The sequence below is a fragment of the Thamnophis elegans genome, chromosome 6 (genome assembly GCF_009769535.1).
Source record: "Thamnophis elegans isolate rThaEle1 chromosome 6, rThaEle1.pri, whole genome shotgun sequence".
Lineage (NCBI taxonomy): Eukaryota > Metazoa > Chordata > Lepidosauria > Squamata > Colubridae > Thamnophis > Thamnophis elegans.
The window spans coordinates 29,427,540-29,452,640 of NC_045546.1; the positions used below are offsets into that span (position 1 = coordinate 29,427,540).

The 25,101-nt window shown below is 38.3% G+C and overlaps 1 protein-coding gene across 1 annotated transcript in view; it reads right to left on the reverse strand.

Annotated features, from left to right (window-relative positions):
* GAP43 (growth associated protein 43) overlaps window positions 1-23,858 on the reverse strand; it is a 72,943-nt gene extending 49,085 nt beyond the window's left edge. The window contains exon 1 of the mRNA XM_032220109.1: window positions 23,761-23,858. Within this exon, the coding sequence (XP_032076000.1) occupies window positions 23,761-23,790 (30 nt within the window). The 5' untranslated portion in view covers window positions 23,791-23,858. The remainder of the gene's footprint in view (window positions 1-23,760) is intronic.
* Window positions 23,859-25,101: the final 1,243 nt, after the last annotated feature.

The window sequence follows — 25,101 nt, forward strand, 5'->3', positions numbered from 1 at the left end:
AGATGCTGTCAGCCAGACAATGTCAGCTGGCGGCTCCCCAGAGGAGAGCCTTCTCTGTGGCTGCTCTGACCCTTTGGAACGAACTACCCCCAGAAATCCGGACCACACCCACTCTCATGGCCTTCAGAAAAGCTGTCAAGACCTGGCTTTTCCGGCAGGCCTGGGGCTGTTGACCTCATTGTTGAGGTCCAGCCCCGACTGAAATGAGTGTATCTGTGTCATTTTAACTTGTCTTATTTTATTTTCACTTTCTCTTATTTTCTTTCTTTTCCCTTCTGTAAGCCGCCCGGAGTCCTTCGGGATTGGGCGGCCTATAAATAAAATTAAACTTACAAATTTACTAAACTTACCTAAGCAAGACTGGGCAGATATTAAGTGTTCAACTTCAAATATTGCTTTCAAATCCTGGTTAGTGGAATAAAGTTGACAATGTTAAGTTCAGATGATATGGAAAAAGTGAAAATAAAACAAGTGGATAGTATAGATGCTTCTCTCTAGTTACTATTTCATGCAAAGCTGCCCACTGTTTCATGCTGGTTGAAGAATTGGATTTGATTCAGTTATCTCAACCTCAGTCAAACCATGAGAAGGCAGTAATTGAATGGACCTTATGTTGATTAAATTTGTAGTAACAACAGGATTGCCATTGTTTATTGAAGTATGTAAGAAAACCCAAAAGGCTGAAATAACTCTTGGGATTACATTGCAGCTAATTGGTTCATCTGCCATGAAGGGAAGATATTGCTCCATCTGATTGTTTCGAATACTGAACAGGCTTTGGATGCCTTCTGGCCTCCATGTGTAAGTCTGAACAAACAAAATATGACAGCAGCTTTACAGCAAGACACAAAGATAACTAACTTAATAATGAAGGATTCTGATGTCCAGTTGAATGGAATATGTATATCTATGTTTCAAATCAAATAGCCCCAAACAAAAGGAAGCCAAAGAAAAACCAAATAATACAAACTTGCAGCTCGCAGGTATATGAAAATGATGCTGTCACACTAGCCTCTATCCTTGAATCTCAGTATACGCTGATAGTGCTGATGTTTTCACTAAGTCTAATAAATAGAATATGCTGAGTTCAGCAAAGAATCTTCCCCAACCCTTTTTTATTTGTATTTTTAATATTTCATGTCACTGGATATAAGAATGATTAACTTTCCAAATTTTTCTACAGGTTTCTTAAAATCAGATAAATATCTCAAGCAGTTAAAGAAAAGGAAGTTAGATGATTATTTTTCTTTGTTTAAGGAAAATATGTTGGTTATGCATGTAATTTCAAAAAATTATTCACACTGAAGTGAGATTTCATTACTGTTATTCTTAAACTCATAAAGTTGGTTGGGGGGGAGGGAATCAGAGACCTGGTTGTCTGCTTATTTCCTCAGAAGTAGCCGGTCAACAAGAAGTTTTCTAATGTGAAAGAGAATAAGAATGATGAAAGATCAATAATGATAAAGAGCAGAAAAGTTGGGTGAGTCTCATAGCAGAAAAGGAAAGAAAATGGGCAAAAGGAAGAAGAAAAATGAACAGTGAAATAGAATGTGTGAAGAAGAGGGAAGATTGTAATGCTAAAAGAGAAGTTCAAATAGGAAACTGAATACAAATTTGCCCAAACCAGAAAAACAAAATGGTTGCTGCTTTTGTTAGCATGATTCATTGTGTGCTTTTACAGTAGTTCCCAGATATCAGCCACATTGGTCCCAGGGATTGCTATGGGTTCCAGACACTTCTTCATTAAAATCTCCCTTGGCTAGCCACGTTTCCCCTCCAAGCACAGCTGGTGGTAGCGTGCCTCCATGGAATTAGCCTTGTCAGAGAGAATATTGATTTGTAAGTTGATGTATTAATGCATGGCTGCTTCGGGCAATGTTTCTTTCTCCAACCAGGATAATACCAACCTATTACTAAACAGTCAGGGAGGGTGTAGGACTCAGTGGTTGATGGGAGGTAGAAACTTGTTCAATAAAGGCAGCCTCTTGTAGGTGATTTTGCCATGACATGCCCTTCCTAGTACTCCCTGTGACCACTACAGTTCCCAGGGAACAGAACTTCCTAATGTAAGATTATAATTATTCATAATTTTTGTTAAATGGTTTTGATTCTGGCCTACCTTGTCCATTTCACAAGATTGGTGTGTGGATTAAACTTGAAACTATATGCATACCAAGCTGAACTGCAGGAAATGGATGCAGAAAGAAAAAAAGGGGGGGGGCATAGACAATAGTAGACAAAGAATAGCAATAGCACTTAGACTTATATACTACTTCATAATGTTTTACAGGACTCTCTGAGCGGTTTATAATGTCAGCATATTGCCCAATCTGGCTCCTCATTTTGCTGACTTTGGAAGGATGGAAGTCTGAGTCAACCTTGAGTCCATTGGGATTCAACCCTTGACCCTTAATCCTTGACACACACACATACACAACCTAGAACTAAGAAGAAATTTCCTGAAAGTTACAATTAATCAGTGGACTTGCCTTCAGAAGTTGTGGATGCTCCAACACTGGAGGTTTTTAAGAAGAGCTTGGACAACCATTTATCTGAAATGGTATAGGGTTTTCTGCTTAAGTGAGGGGTTGAAGACTTCCAAGGTCCCTTCCAACTGTGTTTTTCTGTTAGAATCGAACTTTAGGCTATGGGCACAGTTTTCCTACAATACTGTATTCTAAAAGCTGCATCATGAGTTTCTTAAGCCACCAGGAATAATCATGACTATATTTGCACATCATATATGATTCATGTATCATATTATAACTCAGCACCCAAAGAAGCTAAGGCATCAATTCTACATTAAAATAGCTTAGACAACTCTCTTAATAAAATCAATAAAATTAGTATTTTTTTATATAAAAGCCAACATCCTATAAATTCACTAAATCTTATGAGCTCTCATATGAGAGCTTGCAGAATTTTATTTTTTTATGAGATTTAAGCTACTGTTAAAAAGATAAATTGGGGGGACAGTGGGCAAACTATAGTATATGATCATATAAGACAGGCCAAAGACACAGTCTTGGAACCTGTGACTAATCTAAAGGATGTACCAATTTTGTTCACATCTGCTTTTTCTTTTACCAAAGCTCCAAGGCTATCTTGCCTCACCAAAACAATCTTAGAATATCACATCTGGAATTAAGTCGTGGAGTTAAAATCCCAGCTAGAAACTAATAGACAGGAAAAAGTTTTAGTCTATCTTTCTGTCTGTCCGTCCGTTCGTCCGTCCATCTATCTATCATCCATCCAGATAGATGATAGATAGATAGATATCTATATAGCTAGATAACTAGATAGATATAAATAGATAGATGGATAGGTGGGTGGATGGATGGATGGACGACAGATATAGAGATGTAGATATATATATATATTTTGAGTGAATCCTCAAGATGTCACTAGATCACACTGAATGAAATTAATGTATATCTTTTTTCCCCCTCATCAGGATTTTGGCAAAATCTGCTTTTATATAATTACTTTGCCTTGTAAGTAATACTGACAAAGATGCCAGTAGATGTGTTCCTTTAAATGTCTTACTGAAGCTGTTATTTTAAACTTTCAGTCTATTTAAAAAAATACTTAACACCATGAGGCTGCTCAGGTTCCTCAAAACGGGCATTTACAAAGATTGTATAAATTTGGCAAAGGTAGTGATATGATAGAAGTGCCTGTCCTTGACCTGCTAATCTGGCTATGCCTTCTAGAAATCTCTACTGCTTCAAAACTTCTTCAGTTACCACTTTGGTTTACTGGCAACCCCAGCATAGAGTAAATGATCTCTGTGCATAGATGGGGCTCATTTTTGCTTAACTATTATCAGATCCAATTTGACACTTAGTGTGAAGCAATGCACATTGGAGGAAGCAAAGATAAAGCTAATAACATAGGTGCACTAAAAGGGCTTGAAGTGATATCAGCTAAACTGGAAATAAATTGTGATTGTGTTTTGGTGAAAGAAACTCAACTTATGGTTTGGCAATGGTAGTGAAATAAGATATATTAGACATAATTAACTATTAAGAACCACGGTGACACGGTGGTTAGAGTGCAGTCCTGCAGGCTACTTCTGCTGATCACCAGCTGCCAGCAGTTTGGCAGATCGAATCCCACCAGGCTCAAGGTTGACTCAGCCTTACATCCATCCAACGTGGGTAAAATGAGGACCCAGATTGTTGGGGGCAATATGCTGACTCTGTAAACCGCTTAGAGAGGGCTGTAAAGCATTACGAAGCAGTATATAAGTCTAACTGCTATTGCTATTTTTTTAAAAAAGGTATGTCTGTATGTGTGTGTGTGTATGTGTGTGTGTGTGTGCGGACGGGGGGGGGTAGCCCCTCATGCAGGGAGAAGGGCTGCGCCCGATTCTCCTTCTCCTCAGACCACTGGACTCCACATGCCGATTTCCCGAAGTAGCACTGGCGGTCAGTTCCTTCTCTTTGAGAGCCTTGCAAAATGTCAGAAAATTCCCCATTTTGCAAGGGAATTAGTGAATATGTTACATAATACACATTAAAAGAAACAAAAATATTTTTATTCTATCAGCAATTGGGAGGAGCCAATTTGCTTCCAACATTAAATGTCTAAGGCTGTTCATACTAACCCATTCACATGTTCCAGAAAATTCTGTTAAAGTTCAACATTCAAATGTTTGAATGATAGTGTTTACAGCTAACAAGTATACACGGTTCAGTACATAAACACACCTGAATCCATCTAAAGTAAAGAAGAAAAACATTTAAGGTTGCCAAGAATCAGGTGGCATACATATTTAATAAATTATTGTTAAAACAATACCTTGTTTTCTCCTTTAATTCTTGCCTGATATAGGGCTGAAATGGAAACAGTCTTCAAGATAGAACAGCTAGCGAGGTGAGGTTTTTTTTAAATCAAGGGCCTTGCAAAGAAAGCAGTTAATATGACACAGGGGAAACAGATTACCTGGAGGAAATAATTTACCCCAAACAAACCCAGACTGCTTGGGGCTGAAACCAATTCCCGCAAGCTTAATTGGCTGTATCAATTAACACAATTTTAGACTTTGTTTGTTCTATGTCCTACAGGGGTGTCAAATTGGCGGCCTGGAGGCTAGATGCGTCACACTTAGGCCCCGCCCACCCCAGTTCTGCAAAGGAAAAAATGTCATGAAAATGTCACGTTACGGCAATATGATGCCATGAATTTGACACCTGTGTCCTACTGAGTCCTTGTGTCTTTTGATTAAAGACCTAAGAAGAATGTAGGGATGGTTTTAAGAGAGGAGTAGATAAATTCATGAATGGTATATAAATGAATAATTGTCATCCATATCAACCTAGAACAGAATTTTTTTGCCTTTTAGGACTGCTTTTCAAAATATCATTCAATAGGACAAAGTCCTGAACAAAAGGGTTTATTTCATATTAATAAAATAACATTACATCAAATGCGGTAAATAATTTTTCCATTCTGTCACATTTAAAAAATCAAACTTCTTTGGAAATTTGAAGGGTCTAGGAATGGAACCAAAACTTTAGGATCGGAGTAAGGAACTGTATGCAGTTCTAGATTCTCTCTGTTCTGTAGAATCCTTAATTGAGAGGAAGTTAACCAATTGCTGGAAATGAAATAGTGAAGTACATTTTGCCTGCTTCATACTTTTTCAGTGTCCAGTGTCTGGATCCAGCCCACAGGGTGCTTAGAACTGGTCTGTGGGGCCGACCTGGTAACAGCAAGGGCTGACCCACATGCAGCCCTCCCTAGCTCTGATTTCACTGGCAGAGGATTGAAATAGGACATCATGGCCAAAAACAGAGCTCAGGTGGCCCTGACGCGAGTGACGTCGATCTGGCCATGCCCACCCTGGCCGCCAAGGTCAAACATAACCTTGATGTGGTTCTCAATGAAATATAGTTTGATACCTCTGCAGTAGATGTATAAATGTGGAATAATCTTTTCTATAATCTTTCTAGTATAGGAATCCAAATTATAGAGCTCCAAATTGATACTATTTAGTCTCCACTTGAAGTGGAAATCTTCTGGACAATTGACTCCTGTGATTAAGTGCTTTTGTTGTTAGAAAGTGTTCCTAACATTCAACTGGAGTGTACTTTGGTGTAAATGAATGCCATTATTTTAGATTTAATTGTCCTGCTTTCTGGAAAAAGCAGAACACATCTTTGCAGAGTGTTTGCGGAGTGCTTTCTCCCCCAGCATTCTCTTAAGAATAAACATACCAAGTTCCATCAAATTCTCTTTATAAGGTTTAGTTTCTGGTCCTCTGACAATCTTCATTGCTTTTCTGTGAATCCTTCCTAGACTAGGGTGAACAGAAAAGTTCTTGGGATTGTGTTCAACCAAAGCATCTGGTTGCAATGAGCATTACATGGAGCTGCTCTTGAAGATTAGTCATAAGCTACATACAGTTACAGGTTGCATTTCAGTATGCTCATATAACAGTCAACTTCATCTGCTGCATTGGTTACCAGTAAGCTTCCAGTAAGCAATTCAACGTGCTAGTTATCATTTCTAAAAGCCTTGATGGCATATAGTCTCGCTATCTGGAGCCTCCCCTAGCCTACCATTTCTATTTGTCCCATAAGATTTGAAAGACCAAACATGCTTTGTATCTTTTCTCCTAATGAAAGTTATTTGATAGGACTTAGAAGTATGTTGTCTGTATTTTCTTTCCTTTGTAATGACTTCCATGTTCTGTCTCTACAAATCTTTAAATGATCTTTAAACACTCAATTTCTTCTCCAAGCTCAGGGAGCTATTGGCATTTTAACCATTCAGAGAATCATCTATCTTGGTTATTGTTTGCTTTCTCTGTTATATTTAGCACTGTGTGATGTTATTTGGTCTTGTGTTTAAGTATTGCATTACATTTAATTACATGCTGCCTTAATTTCTAAGCCTTTATAAATTTATTAAATATAAAGTATTACCTTCTATGATTTGCAATATTTTCAGTTGATGTAGGCCTTACACTATATTCACTTTTTTTCAGCCACATTACATTGCTGACTTAGCTAATATGCTAAGATCTTTTTCACAAGTATATTACCAAAGTAAAGTAAAGGTAAAGCTTCCCCTCCCACATATATGCTATTTGTTCCTACCTCTAGGGGGTGGTGCTCATGTCCGTTTCAAAACCGAAGAGCCAGCGCTGTCTGAAGACATCTCCGTGGTCATGTGGCTGGCATGACTAAATGCCGAAGGCTGTTACCTTCCCACCAAAGGTGGTCCCTATTTTTCTACTTGCATTTTTTACATGCTTTCAAATTGCTAGGTTGGCAGAAGCTGGGACAAGTAACGGGAGCTCACTCTGTTATGCAGCACTAAGGATTCGAACAGCGAACTGGCGACCTTTCTGATCGACAAGCTCAGTGTCTTAGTCACTGAGCCACTGCATCCTTACTTACTAATAACCTATATTTATATTTAGAAGGCCTGGTGGCACAGTGCCTGGTATGGTTAGAATACAGTATTGCAGGCTACTGGTGCTCACATCCTAGAGTTCAATCCTGACAGGGCTCAAGGTTGGCTCAGCCTTCCATTCTTTTGAAGTCAGTAAAATGAAGACCCAGATTGTTGGGGGCAATATGCTGACATTGTAAACCAGAGTGTGCTGTAAATTACCATGAAGAATTATATAAGTCTAAGTACTATTGCTATTCTACTTCTTTTTTTTAATCTCCCTGATGAAACAAAACTCTTTACACTTCCATTCTGTTTCTTTCAGCACGCTTCTCTAGCCCACCTCCTAGGAGATCAGTAATCTAATTTTGTGTCATGTATCAATATATTGAGCATTTCCTTCACTAGAATGATCTTTGTTTAATTTAATCCTGGTGAGCTTTTGTTATGTTCTGTCCTAGTGAATTGCTGGATGCTTTTTTGTTTTCTAATCACACACTACCTCCCCAATTTTTTGCCTTCTGGAAATGTTTATATTGCAAGCTCTCTGCGTTTCAGGTGGAATGGCCTTTACTGCACAGGGATTCTGATGAAGCCACATATCCTCATGTTAAATCATATTTTGCTCATCGAATGTATATCCTTTCTGCTTTGATTATACCTCCTCCTTTTCATCTGTCATTAGAAGTCTGACTTTGATCACTGAAGCCACATTTTCCCCCAGAAATGAATGAACAGTCACTGTAGCAGAAGGAGCTAATGAAACACAGGATGCTTATAATGAGGATAATTAGGCATGTTGCTAACTTGGTCAGAATAAACATGTGTGTAGAGAGCAAACTACAAAAAGTGAGCAGAAAGCAATGAAAATCAGATCAAAAAGAAATTACCACATGAATAGAAATAGAACAGGAAATTCTTAAAGCTGAATGAATCCATAACAACTTTCACATTCTAATAAAAACTAGCCCAATTGGGTATTAAACATGTTAATATAATATTATATAATATGAAGAAATGGGATAGCACTATCCCTGTCCATAATTTGTATTTATTATAGTAAATATATTATGTATAAATGTATGTATTATAGTAAACACAGTTTTTTTCATTATAGGGAAACACATTAACATCCAATAATGTGATAGCTTCTTTAGTATCTGAGAATCGAAATGCATACAATATTGTATGATTGGTCTGCAAATCTCTTTGCTTTTATTTTGCTTAAAAGTATGAGAAATCCATACAGATTAGATCCACAGTGGACAGAAGAAAGAGATAATTCCCGGCTGCAAATTGATTTAGCAACAATAAAACTAAGAAAATTGTTCCATATATTTAAAATATATATGCACAATATAGCACAGTGACAAGTACCTCATTTAAATCCATTTCTGCTCTTCATCTCTGGAGATTTCCTCTAAATTTCTTTGTGGAAAGCTAAACTCTTGTTTTTCATTTAGCCACTGAATTTCTAAGATAACCTTCACTCCTAAACTAAAGCTGTCCTTTTCCATGGCTCTGGGCACAGAGTTAAGGTTTTTGAGGTCTATACCACTGATATCTTTTTGTCAACACGTGCCGAAAGTGTGCATGCCCATCCCATAATGCAATGTATACACAATCCCCCGGTGTGTCCCATCCCCCTGTGCATGCATGCAGGACCCCCTCCCGCTCCCCCATCCTGTTTTGGACCTAGCTTCCCTGCAGCTTCCTGGGACCAAAAATGGCAGGGGGATGCTGCCCGCCCACGCTTCTCCCCACACCCTGCACGTGCAACCCCCCCCACAGACATGCATGCACATCTCCCACATATCCCCTGCCCCCCAAGCATGCATGCACATCTCCCACATGCATCATGCCCCCCCGCTTGTGTGTCAGAGACACAAAAATCAGCTGGCCGGCAGGAGGTGTGTGCACATGTGCAGTGGAGCTGAACTGGAGTGGCAGCTCACATGCTTGCAGTGAGGGCTCCACATGCCACCTGGGGCACACTTGTACAAGAGAACAACGAATGGAGTAGCCACCATTTTCAGAAGAAATTCCCTCTATGTGTCTTTAAACCTTCTGTAATGATGTTACATCTGTCATTACTAATTTTTTATGGAATTATTCTAGCATCTTCAACTGCTCTAACCTCATCAAGAATTGAAACATGAGTCTAGACTCTCTGAGGCTGAATGAAGATGAAATAGCCTGTCATACATGGTCATACTATACCCACATTTCTTCCATTCTCTTGCTCCTTCCCCAGTTGCTGCTGTTGTTATTAAACATTTGTATTGCCCAGTTGTTTTTCCTTGTCTATAGTCTTAGCTACATGATCCTGTGCTATAATTGCATTCTTACCAGAAGGGCAAACTAATCCTATCTTACTATTCCCTTGCAGGAAAAGGCAAAAGATTGGGGACCTTTTTTCTTGAAGACTTGGTGAAGTACCATGTAAATATCATACAGATACCATTCAAAATTCAGCAGAATTAGACATCCAAGGAGGACATGGAAAAGAGAGTTGCCAGAAACACGGGAGACAAACAGGAAGATGACATTCCAGCAGCAATAATGAGTTTTTGGAAATGTGTAACCAGGCAAGAGAGGATAAACTGGGAAGTCCATCTCCATTGGAATGGTGAGATTTGAAATTTTAGTGTGGAAAGCAAGCTTCAACCACCTAAAATAGTTGTATCATCCTAACCCTCCAATATAAGGTTCTCAACTCCAGCAGGGTCAACAAAAACTCTACCAAGGAATAAAAATGTGGTGATAGTGGGAGACAAAAGCAATTATGTGCAAGTCAAATACGTTATTGTGACAAGTATGCTAAGTTCCAGGTGCTGGGTTCCTTTTTTATTCCTTGGTAGAATTTTTGTTGACCTTCCTGGAGTTGAGAATCTTAGTCAAAGCTTGCTATCCGCACCAAAATTTCAAATTTCAGGACGTGGTAAAAATATTACCCCCCTTTCCAACTTATCCACTACTTATCTACTTATGGACAAAAAGTAAAGCAAGTTTGTAAGTGAACATCTGGCAATGGATGTTACCCTACCTGGATCGGGAGGCCATTCAGACAGTCACTCATGCCCTTGTGACCTCAAGACTGGACTACTGTAACGCGCTCTACATGGGGCTGCCCTAGAAGAGTGTTCGAAGACTTCAGTTAGTCTAGAATGCAGCCGTGCGAGCGATTGTGGGTGCACCCAGGTACACTCACGTCACACCTATCCTCCGCGAGCTGCACTGGCTACCCATTAGTCTCTGGACCTGCTTCAAGGTGGTGCTGGTCGTTACCTATAAAGCTCTACATGGCATCGGACCTGGGTACCTGAGAGACCGCCTCCTGCCGATTATCTCCCATAGACCGATTAGATCTCACAGGTTAGGTCTCCTCCAGATTCCATCTGCCAGCCAATGCCGGCTGGTGACTCCCCGGGGGAGAGCCTTCTCTGTTGCAGTTCCAGCCCTCTGGAATGACCTCCCCGTGGAGATCCGGACCCTTACTACCCTCCCGGCCTTCCACAAAGCCACCAAGTCCTGGCTGCTCCAGCAGGCTGGGGGGGCTTGTGAAACATCCAGCCCCACAGAAATTGTGAATGTTGCGTCTTTTTTTAAAGTGTTGTCTTTGTCTATTTATCCCCCTTCCCTTGTCTGTTGTGAGCCGCCCGGAGTCCTCCGGGAGTGGGCGGCATACAAGACAAATAAAATGAAATGAATGGTATCCTGGAGAAAAAAATGGATTTCTAGACCATGATATACCAACATAAAACAAAAATAAAAAAACCCTCCTAGGCAAGAAAGATCTGTATGTCAGAAAGGCATGAATACATGGAACAAGACTTATAAATCTTATCCAAAGGATTTCAAATGAAATAATAAAGAAAAAGGAGACAACATCACAGACTGCTAGGTATTGGAAACATACATGTACTTGCATATGGTAATGGAGGAAGAATGAAACAGGAAAGAGTACTCAGAAATCCTAGACACAATCCAGTAAAGGAGACCAATAAGCATAACACAGAGTAACAAACTGCAGGGAAGGGAAACAAATATAATCTGGTTTGCATCATGCAAATCTGCTTAGTTTGGAGTGAACTGATCAGAATATTTCTTCAAAGGAAAACAACACAGTAAAAAGATTTATGAAGAAGCAATATGAAGAAATCCATGTCTCTGAATAAGAGATGTCTCTGAATATTACTGCTTATAGGCAGTATTAGTCTGCTCATAATACTATTAGAGAATGCTAATTGAAAAAAATGATAATTGGAAATGTTAATAATCATCATAATGTTCATAGAAGAATATTAGGTTCTCTTCAATTGAAAAAAAATGATCAGCCGTGAATATTTTTCAAGTAAGATAATTTTTTAAAACTTGCATGCCACCTGACTCTCAATGAATTGTTGGTTACATACTCATATTTATTTAAAATGATTTCCTAAATTCATCTAATAAATAGACTATTTCTCAATAGTTTCAAAATTAAATGAAATATTTTATTACATATTGTTTTTATAGTTTATCCATACATTTACATTTCTTGTATTTTGAGCAGCTTAATACCACGCCCACTCAAATATAGTATTGTATTCCTAATGCTATTATTAAGCCTCTAAAATAAACCTTTTGCAGATGCTTACATCTTGCTAACACAAGGCCTTTTCTTGGCTGAAGTATGATTGGACCATCTGTTCACTAGCAGAAGGCATCTCAACTGGTTCTGAAGTTCTGAGGACAGGTGGAATTTACACTCACTCTTTGATTGCTTCAAATGAATAAATATACAATAAAAATGGTTTCCTGCTACTACTTACTGCTATTCCATTATCTAGTAGAAGGAGCTGTCTTTCTTTGAATCTAAAGAAAATTCCTTTTACTGTACACATTATTTTTATCACGATGCTAACCATTAGTTTTCCACAGGAGTATTGTTTTGTTTTGTTTTGATTTCTGATTTACCACTATTTTAATTCCCATGTTCTTCTTGTTTTGTAAATCACTTCGACCCAGGATAGCGAAACTGTGGCACGCAGAATTCTCTCTGTGGGCATGCAAGCCATTGCCCCAGCTCAGCTGCATCGTGCATGCGCACTCACCTCCCACCAGACAACTGATTTTCTGCCGCGCATGCATAGGTGATGGGCACATGTGTGGAGCTCATTTTTGTTGCAGGGTGCACACACACCCTGCAGGGGGCACACACACACACCCGCAGCCCATTTTTGCTTCCAGGAGACTGCAGGGAGGTCTACTAGGCCCAAAATGGAGGGCTGGGGGGGTCGGGTATGCATGCAAGGGGAGCAGGGCATGTAGTGGGGGGTCACACATGCATTGCATCATTGCTTTCAGCAGGCGACAATAAAAAGGTTAGCCATCACTGACTTAGACCCTTATTTGGATTAGAGCCACATATAAATAGTAATAAATAAGAAATAACTAGGGGAAACCCAAATAGACTTCATGAAACAAGCTCTGAGATAGGGTTTGGTCCAGTGGTGAAATTCAATTTTTTTTACTACCGGTTCTGTGGGCATGGTGTGGCTTGGTGGACGTGGCTTGGTGGGCATTGCAGGGGAAGGATACTGCAAAATCTCCATTCCCACCCCACTCTGGGGCCAACTGGAGGTGGCATTTGCCGGTTCTCCGAACTACTCAAAATTTCCACTACCAGTTCTCCAGAACCTATCAGAACCTGCTGGATTTCACCCCTGGTTTGGTCCAACTGTAATCCTCTTTGTTTGCAGCTGAAGCAGAGGAATTCAAGTGGAGCCAGTTTTCTTCAGAACTTGTCTTAGAAGTGAAACTCTGGAAACCAACTCTCCTAGTTAGGCAAGATGGAACTCTAGGAAAAGAGAGACTCATATAAAAAAAATCAACAGGACTTCATTCTCACAGCAGACGCCAACACACATGCATAAATCCAGTAATTTATACAATTGAACAGACACTAAAAATATTGGCTGTTGGTCTGTTGATCTTTAGTTTAACATAATGGTTTCTTTGAACATTATTCACATTGTGCTATATATGTGAACTGCATTTGTATTAAAACATTTCGTATTTTGTTCTAAACTATATATGATTTATTTTATATGTTTCCCATTTCCTACCCAACATCTGAAGAAATAGATTGCTATTTTTTCGTATACATTTAGCCTCAAATTGCCATTCATCAACAGTTGTGCTCTGCGTATAACATATAACCTAGCTTTCAAGATATTTTATATTATATTCAATGAAACTGGCTAAAGATTAACTTAGGAAGTCAGGTAATATAAAACAATCTTCCTTAATCTATAGCCTCAAGTATCATATTTCCTAGTAATTGGCCACTGTGGAGACAGAAATGAAGACTAGGTACCAGATAGACCTTTGCTACAGATTCAATCTGTACATATGTAATGAGGTTGCTCATACACAGAAAATTTCAGGCATGCTTTTTTCCTGTTTCTTCTAGCTCAAATATCACAGCACTACAGTATAAGGCAGTGATGGAGAACCTATGGCACTCGAGCTCCCCCTCACATGAGTGCTTCCATTTCAGCACTTGGTGCCAAAAAGATTCGCCAACACTAGTATAAGGCAACTAAACAGGGCACTGAAAATTGAAAACTTGCTTGGCTACCATATTTGTACATAATTAGATCCCACTTAGCCTTAGGGGAGTTATGAAGTCATGAAGGAGAAATGCTGAACAGCTTTTCGAACCATCCATAATCAACTGCTGTTCATAGTCATTTAAATATTTATATCTAAATATGTGCAGAATGGATGAGTTGCAGGCTATTGATTATTCTACACACACACACACACACACACACACACTTTTTTAAGGAAAGCAGACATAGGTCAGTTGCACAATAGTTGAAACACCAAAAGTATAGCTCATGCAAACCCCTATCTATGCAATGGGCAGTATCCTGACATGGACATCAACTACAATTTCACCAGATTAAGAACTACTAATATAAATTGTTATTTTTTAAAGTCAACTATAAAATTTTATGAAGTTGCAAATGCTGCATTTCATCACATTCTTGAATGCATTCCCTTGCCAGTGGCCTCACTTTGCCCCTCTCAAGCTCGATAATGAAACAGAAAAAGGTTAAAACAGGGGTCCTCACCCTCCGGTCCATGGACCGGCTCCAGTATGCAGCATGCCAGAAACAGGGCCATGCAAACAAGTGATGCCCCATCTGCAGGCAGCATGCAAAACCATGCCCCCTCAAGTCCAATGAAAAACCTCTCTCAACCGCTCTCCCAAAAGGTTTGGGTTGGGGGTGGGGGAGTTCTACTGGGTTAAAAGTATATTTCTGTTTTCCTCAAAACAAACACTCTTTTTTGTGTTCACGTTTAGCATTAAGTTGCATTTCTTAGCTAGCTTTTTCAAACAGCAGTACCAGAGGATGGCATTTATTATTATGAGGACCAAACCTACAATGTCCTTGCAATAATAAACTCTCTTTCTTGGCTGCACCGTAAGGATAATGGCTTTAGCTATGTCGGTGCCCCTCCAAGCCAGTTACTGCTCCTTCCATAAATCCCTATGAAGAGAAAGTATTGATTCAATCATGGGTCATGCCTCGACATTACAAGAAAGGCTTAAAAGCCTTCCCTGAATCTGGATGTTCTGATGTGATTAGTTCAGCTACAGTGTTACTAATTAGATAGCAGAAGGAAAAACATAAAGGAAATTATTAGGAAAACAACTTTAAATTCCTGATTTAGAGCAGCAGTGCAATTATGGTTATCTTATCTAGAAAAAAATGCTCTGACAATGGTATTTTTAAAAAGAAAATCTTTTTGGGGAAACACAAGACAGAACAGGCTTAGGGAAAAAAGGATGACTAAGGAAAACCTAACCAGTTTTTTTCTTCTTTTGTAGAAAACATGATCAGTGTGATAAGAGTAAATAAAACAGAATAACCTTTAAAAATTACAGATCAGTCTTATTACATGCAAGAGAGACGAAAAGAATGACTTCTTCACACATATAATTAACTGCAAAACTCATTTTCACAAGACATTTTTCCCAACAAAAATAAAATAACTTTATGGGGATTAGGTCAAGGGATAGCCACAGTATTCAAATTACGCTACCATTTTCTGAGACTGCAACTTTCTGTCAAATGTTGAGGATTAACAGCGGGTGATGGTTGATGACATTATGTTATATTGAATCAATATTGAATTCAGTAGTAAATTCAATTCACACCCAACTTCACCTCTTAAGAGACTACAGATTACACCTGTTTGGAACATGCTTTCTGACCTCAGCAGATGGGATGATGTACCTTTAAATCTGTAGGCAGAAATGTATGCAAATGCATCTTTTGCATTGGTTTAGTGCAATGAATACAAATTAGTTGTTTAAGCAGTCTGAAAATGGACCAAAGGAAGGAAGAAACCAGTATGAACATAGGAACACTGAGAAGGATTTGAAAAATTTGAAGATGACACTAGTAACTTAAAACTAAGATCACATTTTAAAGAGGAAGCTGGATAGACAAAAATCCAAAAGTCAAAACCAAATGAAGAGTAGGAGGACACAATACTACTAATTTTCTGAAAAAGAATAGCACATTTATTGCACTAACTGCAATACATCCATATTTTCCCTAATGAATTTTTTCCACATAAGCAAATCAGTATGGTTTCATCATGGAAAGATGCATTATTGTGGATGTGGATGAGTTGTCTGTGTAATAGAAATCTAAAAAAAAAGACCTAATAATGTAAAAATTGTCCTATAAACTAAAAACTCTTTATCATCCATATATCAATTTCCACAAGATAAAATAGATACTGCCTATAATAATGCAAACCCTTGCCTTCACTAGGTCCTAGACATCCATCTTCATATCCATATGGATGGATCAATGGGATGTTGAAAGTGGGATGTGACTTGGCATAAGAGTCCATATAATTGCAAAACCAAATCAGAGTACAGCTGATTCTCAGTTCTCATAGACAATAATCTTCAAATCACAACACTATCTTTTAAGTTGGAATACATCTCATAATCTTTATCCAAGATGACAGAAGATTCATGGAACCAATCAATTAATCAACCATATAAAAATATTAAAGACAAGATGATGCCACAGTATGTCTGTTAATATTTTATGCCAGGGGAATCTTTGTTGTCTTTGCTGCTGATGCAATAAATTAACACAGTTTAATATAAAGAACCATTATTTTCTAAGAAAAATAAACTTTGCTAAGTATGTTTTATTTATTCTCTGTCCTGAATGACTCAGACATGTAAAAACTGGAAGGCCCAGCTCTTTTTCACAAGCTCGCCTCTGCTTTTTCCTTTTTTATAACATTTTCCCCACCCACCTCTCACCCACATACACCAAACACCCACACAACACATACACACACTCATTAGCTTTTGCTCCTTCATTTTCACTGCATCAAGCAAGAATGCCTCTTGATTGACTTGAGTTACAGCTGGTAACTAATGTTTTGTACATATTGAAGAAAAACATTTTGTGGGCTTTTTTTCTTTCATAAAGACTATGTGACCCAGCATTTGAGAACTGTGAATAGTTATGCAATGTTAAGTACATTTATAACTCAGATTTCCATCCATTTCAGAATCACTGAAAGAAAGAATTACATGAACAAAAAATAAATAAACTCAGTGGAAATCCAACAGGTGAATGTAGTGCAGGAATAAGCATTTTGCTATTTTCACATGCTGGCTGTAGATCAGAAATCTCTCTTTACCAGCATTAAAATAGAGTATACAAATGGGGAGTCCATTAATGTATTCAGATGTCATTCAGGAACAACAAGCATGTACTGAATATCTTCACAAAATCCATAGCTGCATCTCTAACTAGCAAGGAATTCTGAAAGTCAGTTAGACATTTTGAAGTCATCCCAGTAATTAAAAGGGGATGCACTTCTGTTTGGCTGAGAATTATCTGTGAATGATGCAAGCACATGGACCCCTCCCATCTACCAGGTACTAAAGCAGAAGGGAGGATCTACCCAAATTATCCCCAGTTGCATCATTCATATGAAGATCATCACCCTTGAGAATACACTTCAGGAAAGATCCCACACATTTCAATAATATGCACAATATAGGAGGGAAAACCTAGGGAAGATACTTTAGTAAAGTAGTAATCGATTCATTTCTTTACATTACAATTTCACTACTTTAGGGATTTTTTTTTCTTTAGTCCAGAGGTCTGCAAACTTGGCAACTTTAAGACTTGGGGACTTCAACTTCAAGTTGAAATCCCCAAGTCTTAAAGTTGCCAGGTTTGGGCACCTTAGTCCAAAATTAATGAGAGAAATATTTTTTCTGAGGAAAGAGTAAGAAGAAAAAGATCCAAAGGAATCTTATTTTCCATTTGCAATGAGAGAAGGAGAGGGAGGGGGAAGAAGGGAGGGAGGGAAAGAGAAGGGGGGGTGACAAATTGTTTTCAAAGAACTCTTTTTTGAACTCAGCTGAGCAAAAACATGTCCATTTTATATCTTATGACCAGTTCAAATTTTGACTTGCATATGAATCTGTACTTCTTATGGCTCCCATGTACTGACCTCCATAGCTTGGATTTTTTTTCTCCATGATGTTGATGTATCCAGACCATTCAAAAGTGCCTGGTGTTGGAGAGCCTTTTTAGCTTTTATTTTTATTTTCTTCACTCCCTTTTCATGCACAAGAATACTGTATGGACAACTGCACAGAAGCATTTTCTCTTACACTGCTTATAATGCATATGGCTAACTGGTGTGAAAGCCCCCTAATCGCATAAGCAAGGCTAACAGCTCAGGCATATGATTGTTTTGCATTAAAAGCCATGGTGGCACATATATTCAAAGAACACGTGTAGGTTTTTTTTTCATTTTTTAAACAAGAAAACCACTTAAATTTGTACAGAAAATGATGGTTTTAAAAAGTACATTTAAAATATTTTTAAAAACTCTATACTTTTTCAACATACTTGTATTATATACAGTACTATAAAATAGTTAAGATATGCAACAGTTACTTTTTATGGGCTGCCTCGCAGATTGCATATAGTAGATTGCATATATATGGCACTTGCCACACTAGTGCCATATGTCCCATCAAAATTATCCCCCAATAGGTGAGTAAAACTGAATGATATGATGCTTTCCTATACACTGCCAAACCCAGTATGATAGCAGTCCTTGGTAATTCTCTGTCCCACCCATAACACTGAAATCACATGACATACATAATTTCATAAGCTCCAAAGGACTGGTGTATTTTTTTTTTCATTTTAAAATGCTGATCAATGGCCCCACTATATGTATTCTCTCTCATTGCTAATGATGAAGAAAATTTATTTATTTTGCATTCCTGAAAACAGCCACTTCCAAGAATGAAGCAGAAGGCAGCTGATGGCCAATGCAATATCCTTCTTTGAAAAACTGAACATCCTATTGATTTTCCTTTAACCCCATTCAAAATAGGATGCTCCAAACTCTCAGATGACTCCTCGGGAAGAGGAAAAACATGCAACTGAAAAAATTGCTAATTGATGTGGGTTTGTTAGTAGTTTTTTTTTAAGCCTTGCAATACTGCATGCCTGAAAATTATTGACCAAAACGTATTTGGTTTTAGAGATTTGCCAGGCTTGCAGTGTGGAACCTGCAGCTTATATTTATGCAAGCAATTATTTCTATATGCATAGAATTTCATGAACAGGAGATGCAGAGCCTTGCAGCCATCCACTACATCAACATGCAGGCAGAGCATCTGTATGAGACACAAAACCTGTCTGTCAGTTTATGAACAGCCTACTCCTGTTCCCTGCAGCAAGGAATGTTTCATACACTAATCACAGCAAAACAAGATGATATGTACTCTCATACTACAGAACTGTTTTGAAAAGGATATAGTGTATCTGCAGCCAAAGTAATGTATACTCAACTCATAATCTGAGAATTCTGCCTTTAGGAAAATCACATCATGTCATCCTTGCAGAGAGGACAGCTGTTGGCTAAGCAATATTTTCTATATGGGCTTGATACATGCTTTTATTTTATTATAAATAAATGACTTGGGGAATTTTCCCAATGACCAACAATAACGAATATATGTATCTCGATCTGAAGAATTACTTTCTTCTGCATGCACAAATATTTGTTGAGTTTTGAGCATGATATATTGCATGCATGCTCTCTCCCCACACCTATGACTATAGATTATTTCCAATATTTTATCAGAAACCCTAAACCTATGATGAGTGCTATTATAGAATGAATACTGATAGAAAAGTTGTGCTTGCAAGAAAATAATGGCATATTCCACTAATCATCTTTGTTGCTTTTTACATTATGGAAGAACTACATTCAATAAAGCCTCCTGGGATCTTCATACATGCAGTGAGAGATGGCTTACAGTAAGTGATTTATGAAAAATCAATTTCTATAATAACTAAGTAGTTCAGAAAATTTCATAGGGAGAGAGAGAGAAAAGGGAGAATCAAGAGTTAGTGTTTCCATTTGATTTATTAGAAGTCTTTAAAGACATCAGGGGGGGGAAAGGAACACATAATCTGCCAAATCATAAAAACCATGAAAAACTTGCATGCTGAAATTAAGAAGTTGTGAAAAATTACCTAGCATCACTAGCTGAGTTTGATTTCAATTTATGATGAATGAAATTGGCTGGGTTCTACTGGCTTATTATTATAACACACTTGCTGTAATAATCAGGTGTCTGCTTCCTCTTTTCAACACACTCTATCCCTAAGGAGAAAACTGTTTCACCTCTTCATTCCCTCCTCTCGCTTCAGCATTGAATGGTATAAAAGCAACACCCCCCATGAGTTTGCAATCTTTGTAGCATTGAGGCAGAATTCAGTTGTTTTCAAATGGGAGCAATAGGCTAGTATAATATAACCTCCTGTCAGAGTTGACTCTGCTTTTTTCTTCCCATTTTCATTATTATTATTATTATTATTATTATTATTATTATTATTATTATTATTATTTCTGGCATTTCTAGTGTAAATAGGCAGAGCACTAGCTGTGATAATATCCTCTAGTTTCCTTTCCAGTTACATTACATGATGATGCAGATGATGAGGATGAGGATTGTGATGATAGATAGATAGATAGATAGATAGATAGATAGATAGATAGATAGATAGATAGATAGATAGATAGATAGATAGACAGACAGACAGACAGACAGACAGACAGACATACAGACAGACAGACAGACAGACAGACAGATAGATAGATGATAGATACAATCAGACAGACAGACAAATGAGTCCTGCTTATCCTTGCTGCTCATGTGGAAAAGGAAAGAAATGCAGGCTTTCTCCTACTTCTTTCTTCTACCCCCTCCCCTTCTTTCAGTTTCATGGGTGTGGCATAGTTCAGACCACTCTTTCTCTTAAGCATTAATGTATTGAAACCAGGAATATATTAAGATAAGAATAATTTCAACTACAAGTGAAAATACAACTGATATTCCATTTTAATCCCTCATTTTGTTCACTATTGAGCATCCCACCTACTTATCTCCTCTATACATACATGCATACAGGAGATACTGTTTCATGGAGAAGCATGTCTAGTCAATTCCTATCTCCAGACCCAGAAAGTCATATCAGCTTCAGGGATGCATGATTACAATTGTCCAACTCCACAATCCTATTTGCCATCTGCAGTACCTGTCAGCATTGCAAGAATGTGTTTTGAAAGCCATTAGGGATATGTTAAAAATCAGGCTAGTGCCACTGTAAGGTCAGCAGGTTTTGTCACTTCACTACAACTTACAGACATTGGTTGGGACAAATGAGATGTATACTAAAACCCAATAATATTATAGAATTAAATGTATTTATATCTTAAATTTACCTTTATAGGATTCAATGTATCTTACAAACACATGGGTATGGACCAATGTAGACAAGCACCCTATACAATTAACATACAATTTCTGTTACTCGCATTTCTAAATCCAGGAGGGATTCCCTAGGTAGCAAGGAGACCTCCCTATGATTTAGAAACACCCACTTCCCATCATAGCAATTTGATGGCATCACTGTTATTTAGCTTTCCTTTTCTGAATGGCTTTAGAGAAAAGGGAGACAAGGGTCAAATAGGGATAAGGATCTGCTCTTTTTCAGATGGGAATTTTATGCAATGATTTAAAACTTTTTCCAGTTTTTTTTTTTTTTTTTTGATAAATGTAATTGGCTTATGCGTATGCAAAATGCAGTATGGCTCAAAGGGTAGGACTGGGGATACATGTGTATGTGGGTGTGTCAAAGTTGAAGTTGCACTTCTATGTGCAGTTATAAATATGTGAACCAGAATATACATGCCTGGGTGTGTCTCTTTGTGTCTGCCAAAAATACATTGGTTTATACATTGATAAGTATGTTTAGATCTATATAATTTCCGACTGTGTTCCTACATTTATGAAAATGTGTCACATAAAGAATGTATGAGGAAGTTTGCCTTTTGATTGTGCTTGTATTTTTATGATTTAGCAGCTTCTTTGCCACAGATTCATATATTCATTAGAAAAAAATCATGGGAAAAAATAGGATTTCTAAGGCAAGAAATAGATTTTTCCCATATCTTTTGTAGCTCCCTTTTGAGAAGATAATTGACATAGCTTTACAGCCTAACATTTCCAAACCTTGAAGGGATTCTACCTTATTCGAACAGTTACTAAGCTTCACCATTCACTGTGTTTAATTTGTCTTTCTGTCTGCCTTCTACCTCCTCCTCCCTTTTTTTCGCCCCATAATCTTCTGCTAATCCATGTCTCATTTCCATATTATTTCAGGTTTTACTAAGTGCAATATGAACAGAAGTCCCAAACATGTATGGAGAATAACAACACTATTGCAAAGGGAAGTTCCTTTCACCAGCCCCACCCTTGTGGTTTACCAGACTGCCTTTCCAACAATATTCTGCTTTTACATTTTTTTTAATTAAATATATATCTACAGTAATTATTTCAACAAAAAAAATTATAGAATTGTATCATTTTTCTTTATTGTTATAATACTGCATTAGGCAATATCAGTTTCTGAATGAGTAAATTTTCTTTCACTGAAAAAGTGCATTTTGTCTATAAGAAGCATGTCCTAAAACCTTTTTACAGATACAGATATCAAAAGGCCAAAAATCCCTTATGATTTCAATAAATCCATGGGGAATGGCATAAATCCATACTATTCCTCATAAAGCAGGATTCTGAGTACATTGATGATTCTAAGGAGAGAGAGTTTGGCATAATAAGTATTCTGACAGAAGAACAGAAGGACTGAGGGTATTTATGCCTTTTTTAATTCTGGCTCATCCTTGTTTAATGGTCAGGTGCAAGATGCCTTCCCAATTTCTTCACAATCCACCTCTCCTGCTATTAAAATAAATTACATGGGACCAATATCATCAAAATTAGGTTTCCACCAAGTTAATTCCATTTCATCTTTCCTATCCCATCACAGCTAAGACCTAACAGAGGCGTGGTCCTCTATCTCTTTACCAGATTGTGCACAGTTGTTCAAGTGCTTCTGGTATGAAAATTTGTGAAGAAGAGCGAATTCTTCTTAGCCATTTCTCCTTACCCACATCAAATTTCTCCTAGCACTTTACTTTCAGCTTAGTAAAATGTTATCATATTTAGGAGAAAAAGAAAATAAAAGATAACAAATGGTAACTCTCTTCTCATTTACATTATCTTACAATGGAAGATGGGGAAACACCCATGATTCAAAATCTCTATACAGCACGCCCTTTAGGATCTACCACAGCTAACACTAACATACAAAACCTTTCTTATATGTTTTTGGAAATATTTATATCATATCTTCAAAAAGAATGGACAGAATTGGAATTGCTACCCTCCTTCCTTCAGTTCAAGCCAAAATCAACTCTCTCCTCCTTGCAATCCAGATCTTCCAAATCCGAAACAGACCATTCTAAGAAATTCCATCTTCTTCCCCCACTTCCCCCCCTCTCAGGTGCTGCTTTTAGGGGGAGGGGGTTTCCCCCTTGCTTCTCCCCAATTCTGATCATTACACAGCCTTCCCACCATCCACCTTCTGACTCCACAGGCAAAACATACACAAAATACACACACACACACACAAACCATTGCTTTCATGGAAGGGGTGTGTGATCTCAGCCTTCGGTGCAAAGATGCTTAAAGAATTGCAAAGGAAAAAGCCTCTTAGAAACAGTTGCCTCTCCCTCCAAATGTCTGTTTGTGTGTCTGTCTGTGTATACACACAGACACACATTCAACACATACAGAAACATTTTAGCCAACAGCCTAGGAATTCCCCCAACAGATATATAGATATATATATTTTAAAAAATCTTCAGCTCTACCTGTTTTGTTCTTCTCATACAGCACAGCATGATTGTATTGTCCCCTTCTTCCTTGTGGTTCCTTCCTCCTCTCTCCTTTTTCCTCCTCTCTCTTTCACTCTCTCTTATCTCTCCCCCACCCTCTCCACTCCCTCCCCTCTCTCTTTCTCTCTCCCCCTCCTTCCTTCTTACACACACACACACATACACACTCACGGACGCACAAACACCGACACACACACACACTCTCAAACACACACGCACGCAGGCAGACAGCAGGGCAGTTAGCAGTATCTGTAAGGTTCACCGCTATTGCTCATCACACATGCTGTTTGCCCGTGCCTGCTCGCTCGCTCGCTCCCTTTCCCTTTCCCAGAATTGTTCGCTGGCAGCTCTCGGTGACTAGACTTCTCCCCACCCCCCACCTCCCACCCCCACTATCAAGGCAACCACCCCTTTCAGTCCTTTGCCAGCCTCATGAATGTTTAAACATATCCAATCTGGACCCAATTACCCAGCGACTTTCCCACTCTTCAGAGATTGCGAGGAAAAGGGGGAGAGGGAGGGAAGTCCATTGCAGATTGTTCGGAGGGGTGTGGCAAGGTATGGTGGTCGGAAGGCAGCTGCATTTCTTTGTGCTTCTTTAAAGAGAACAATAAATAACTATTAACACATCACACACGTAGAAGAAGAACAAACCAGGGCTCTAGACACCAGCAGAGATTTGTGTGGTGTGTGTGTGTGTGTGTTTATAAATGTCCCTCTCAAAGAAGTATTTGCATTACATGTTACAAGCATATGCATGTTGGCTGTGCATGGACAGAATATAGTTGACAAAACCCGAAATGTCCCAATAGCCCTCAAGCATATGTGCTCCTCATTTGCTACTTCTCTAGGTACATTTTCTAAGCTCATCCATTATGCAGCATTAGGGGGGGAAAATCCATGTGATGTCATTCTTTAAGTACACAAATCTATAGGCACACACTAGGAAGTCTTTCAATAAGATTTTTAAAAAATTCAACTTGTATACAAACTATGAAGTTCTTAATCCTTCGTACACTGAGAACAATCCCCACTTGACAGAGTGACAAGATGCATAAAATCAGACAAATATGGAGCAGGATTTGGTTTATCCAGTCCAGCCACATGGTCTATTAAAGAAATTAAGAATCACAGTACTCCAAGCAGACATGCTTAAGATATCTCAATTCTGTATCAAGTTCTCCAGTTCAACTTCTGTCCAAGGAAGTAGTCCCATTTACTGTGTGTATTGCTTTTACCATTATGTTATGTAATCTCTGAATGTTGTACTAAAATCTACCTTAAAGAGAATAAGTCTCTACAGGTAGTCCTTGACTT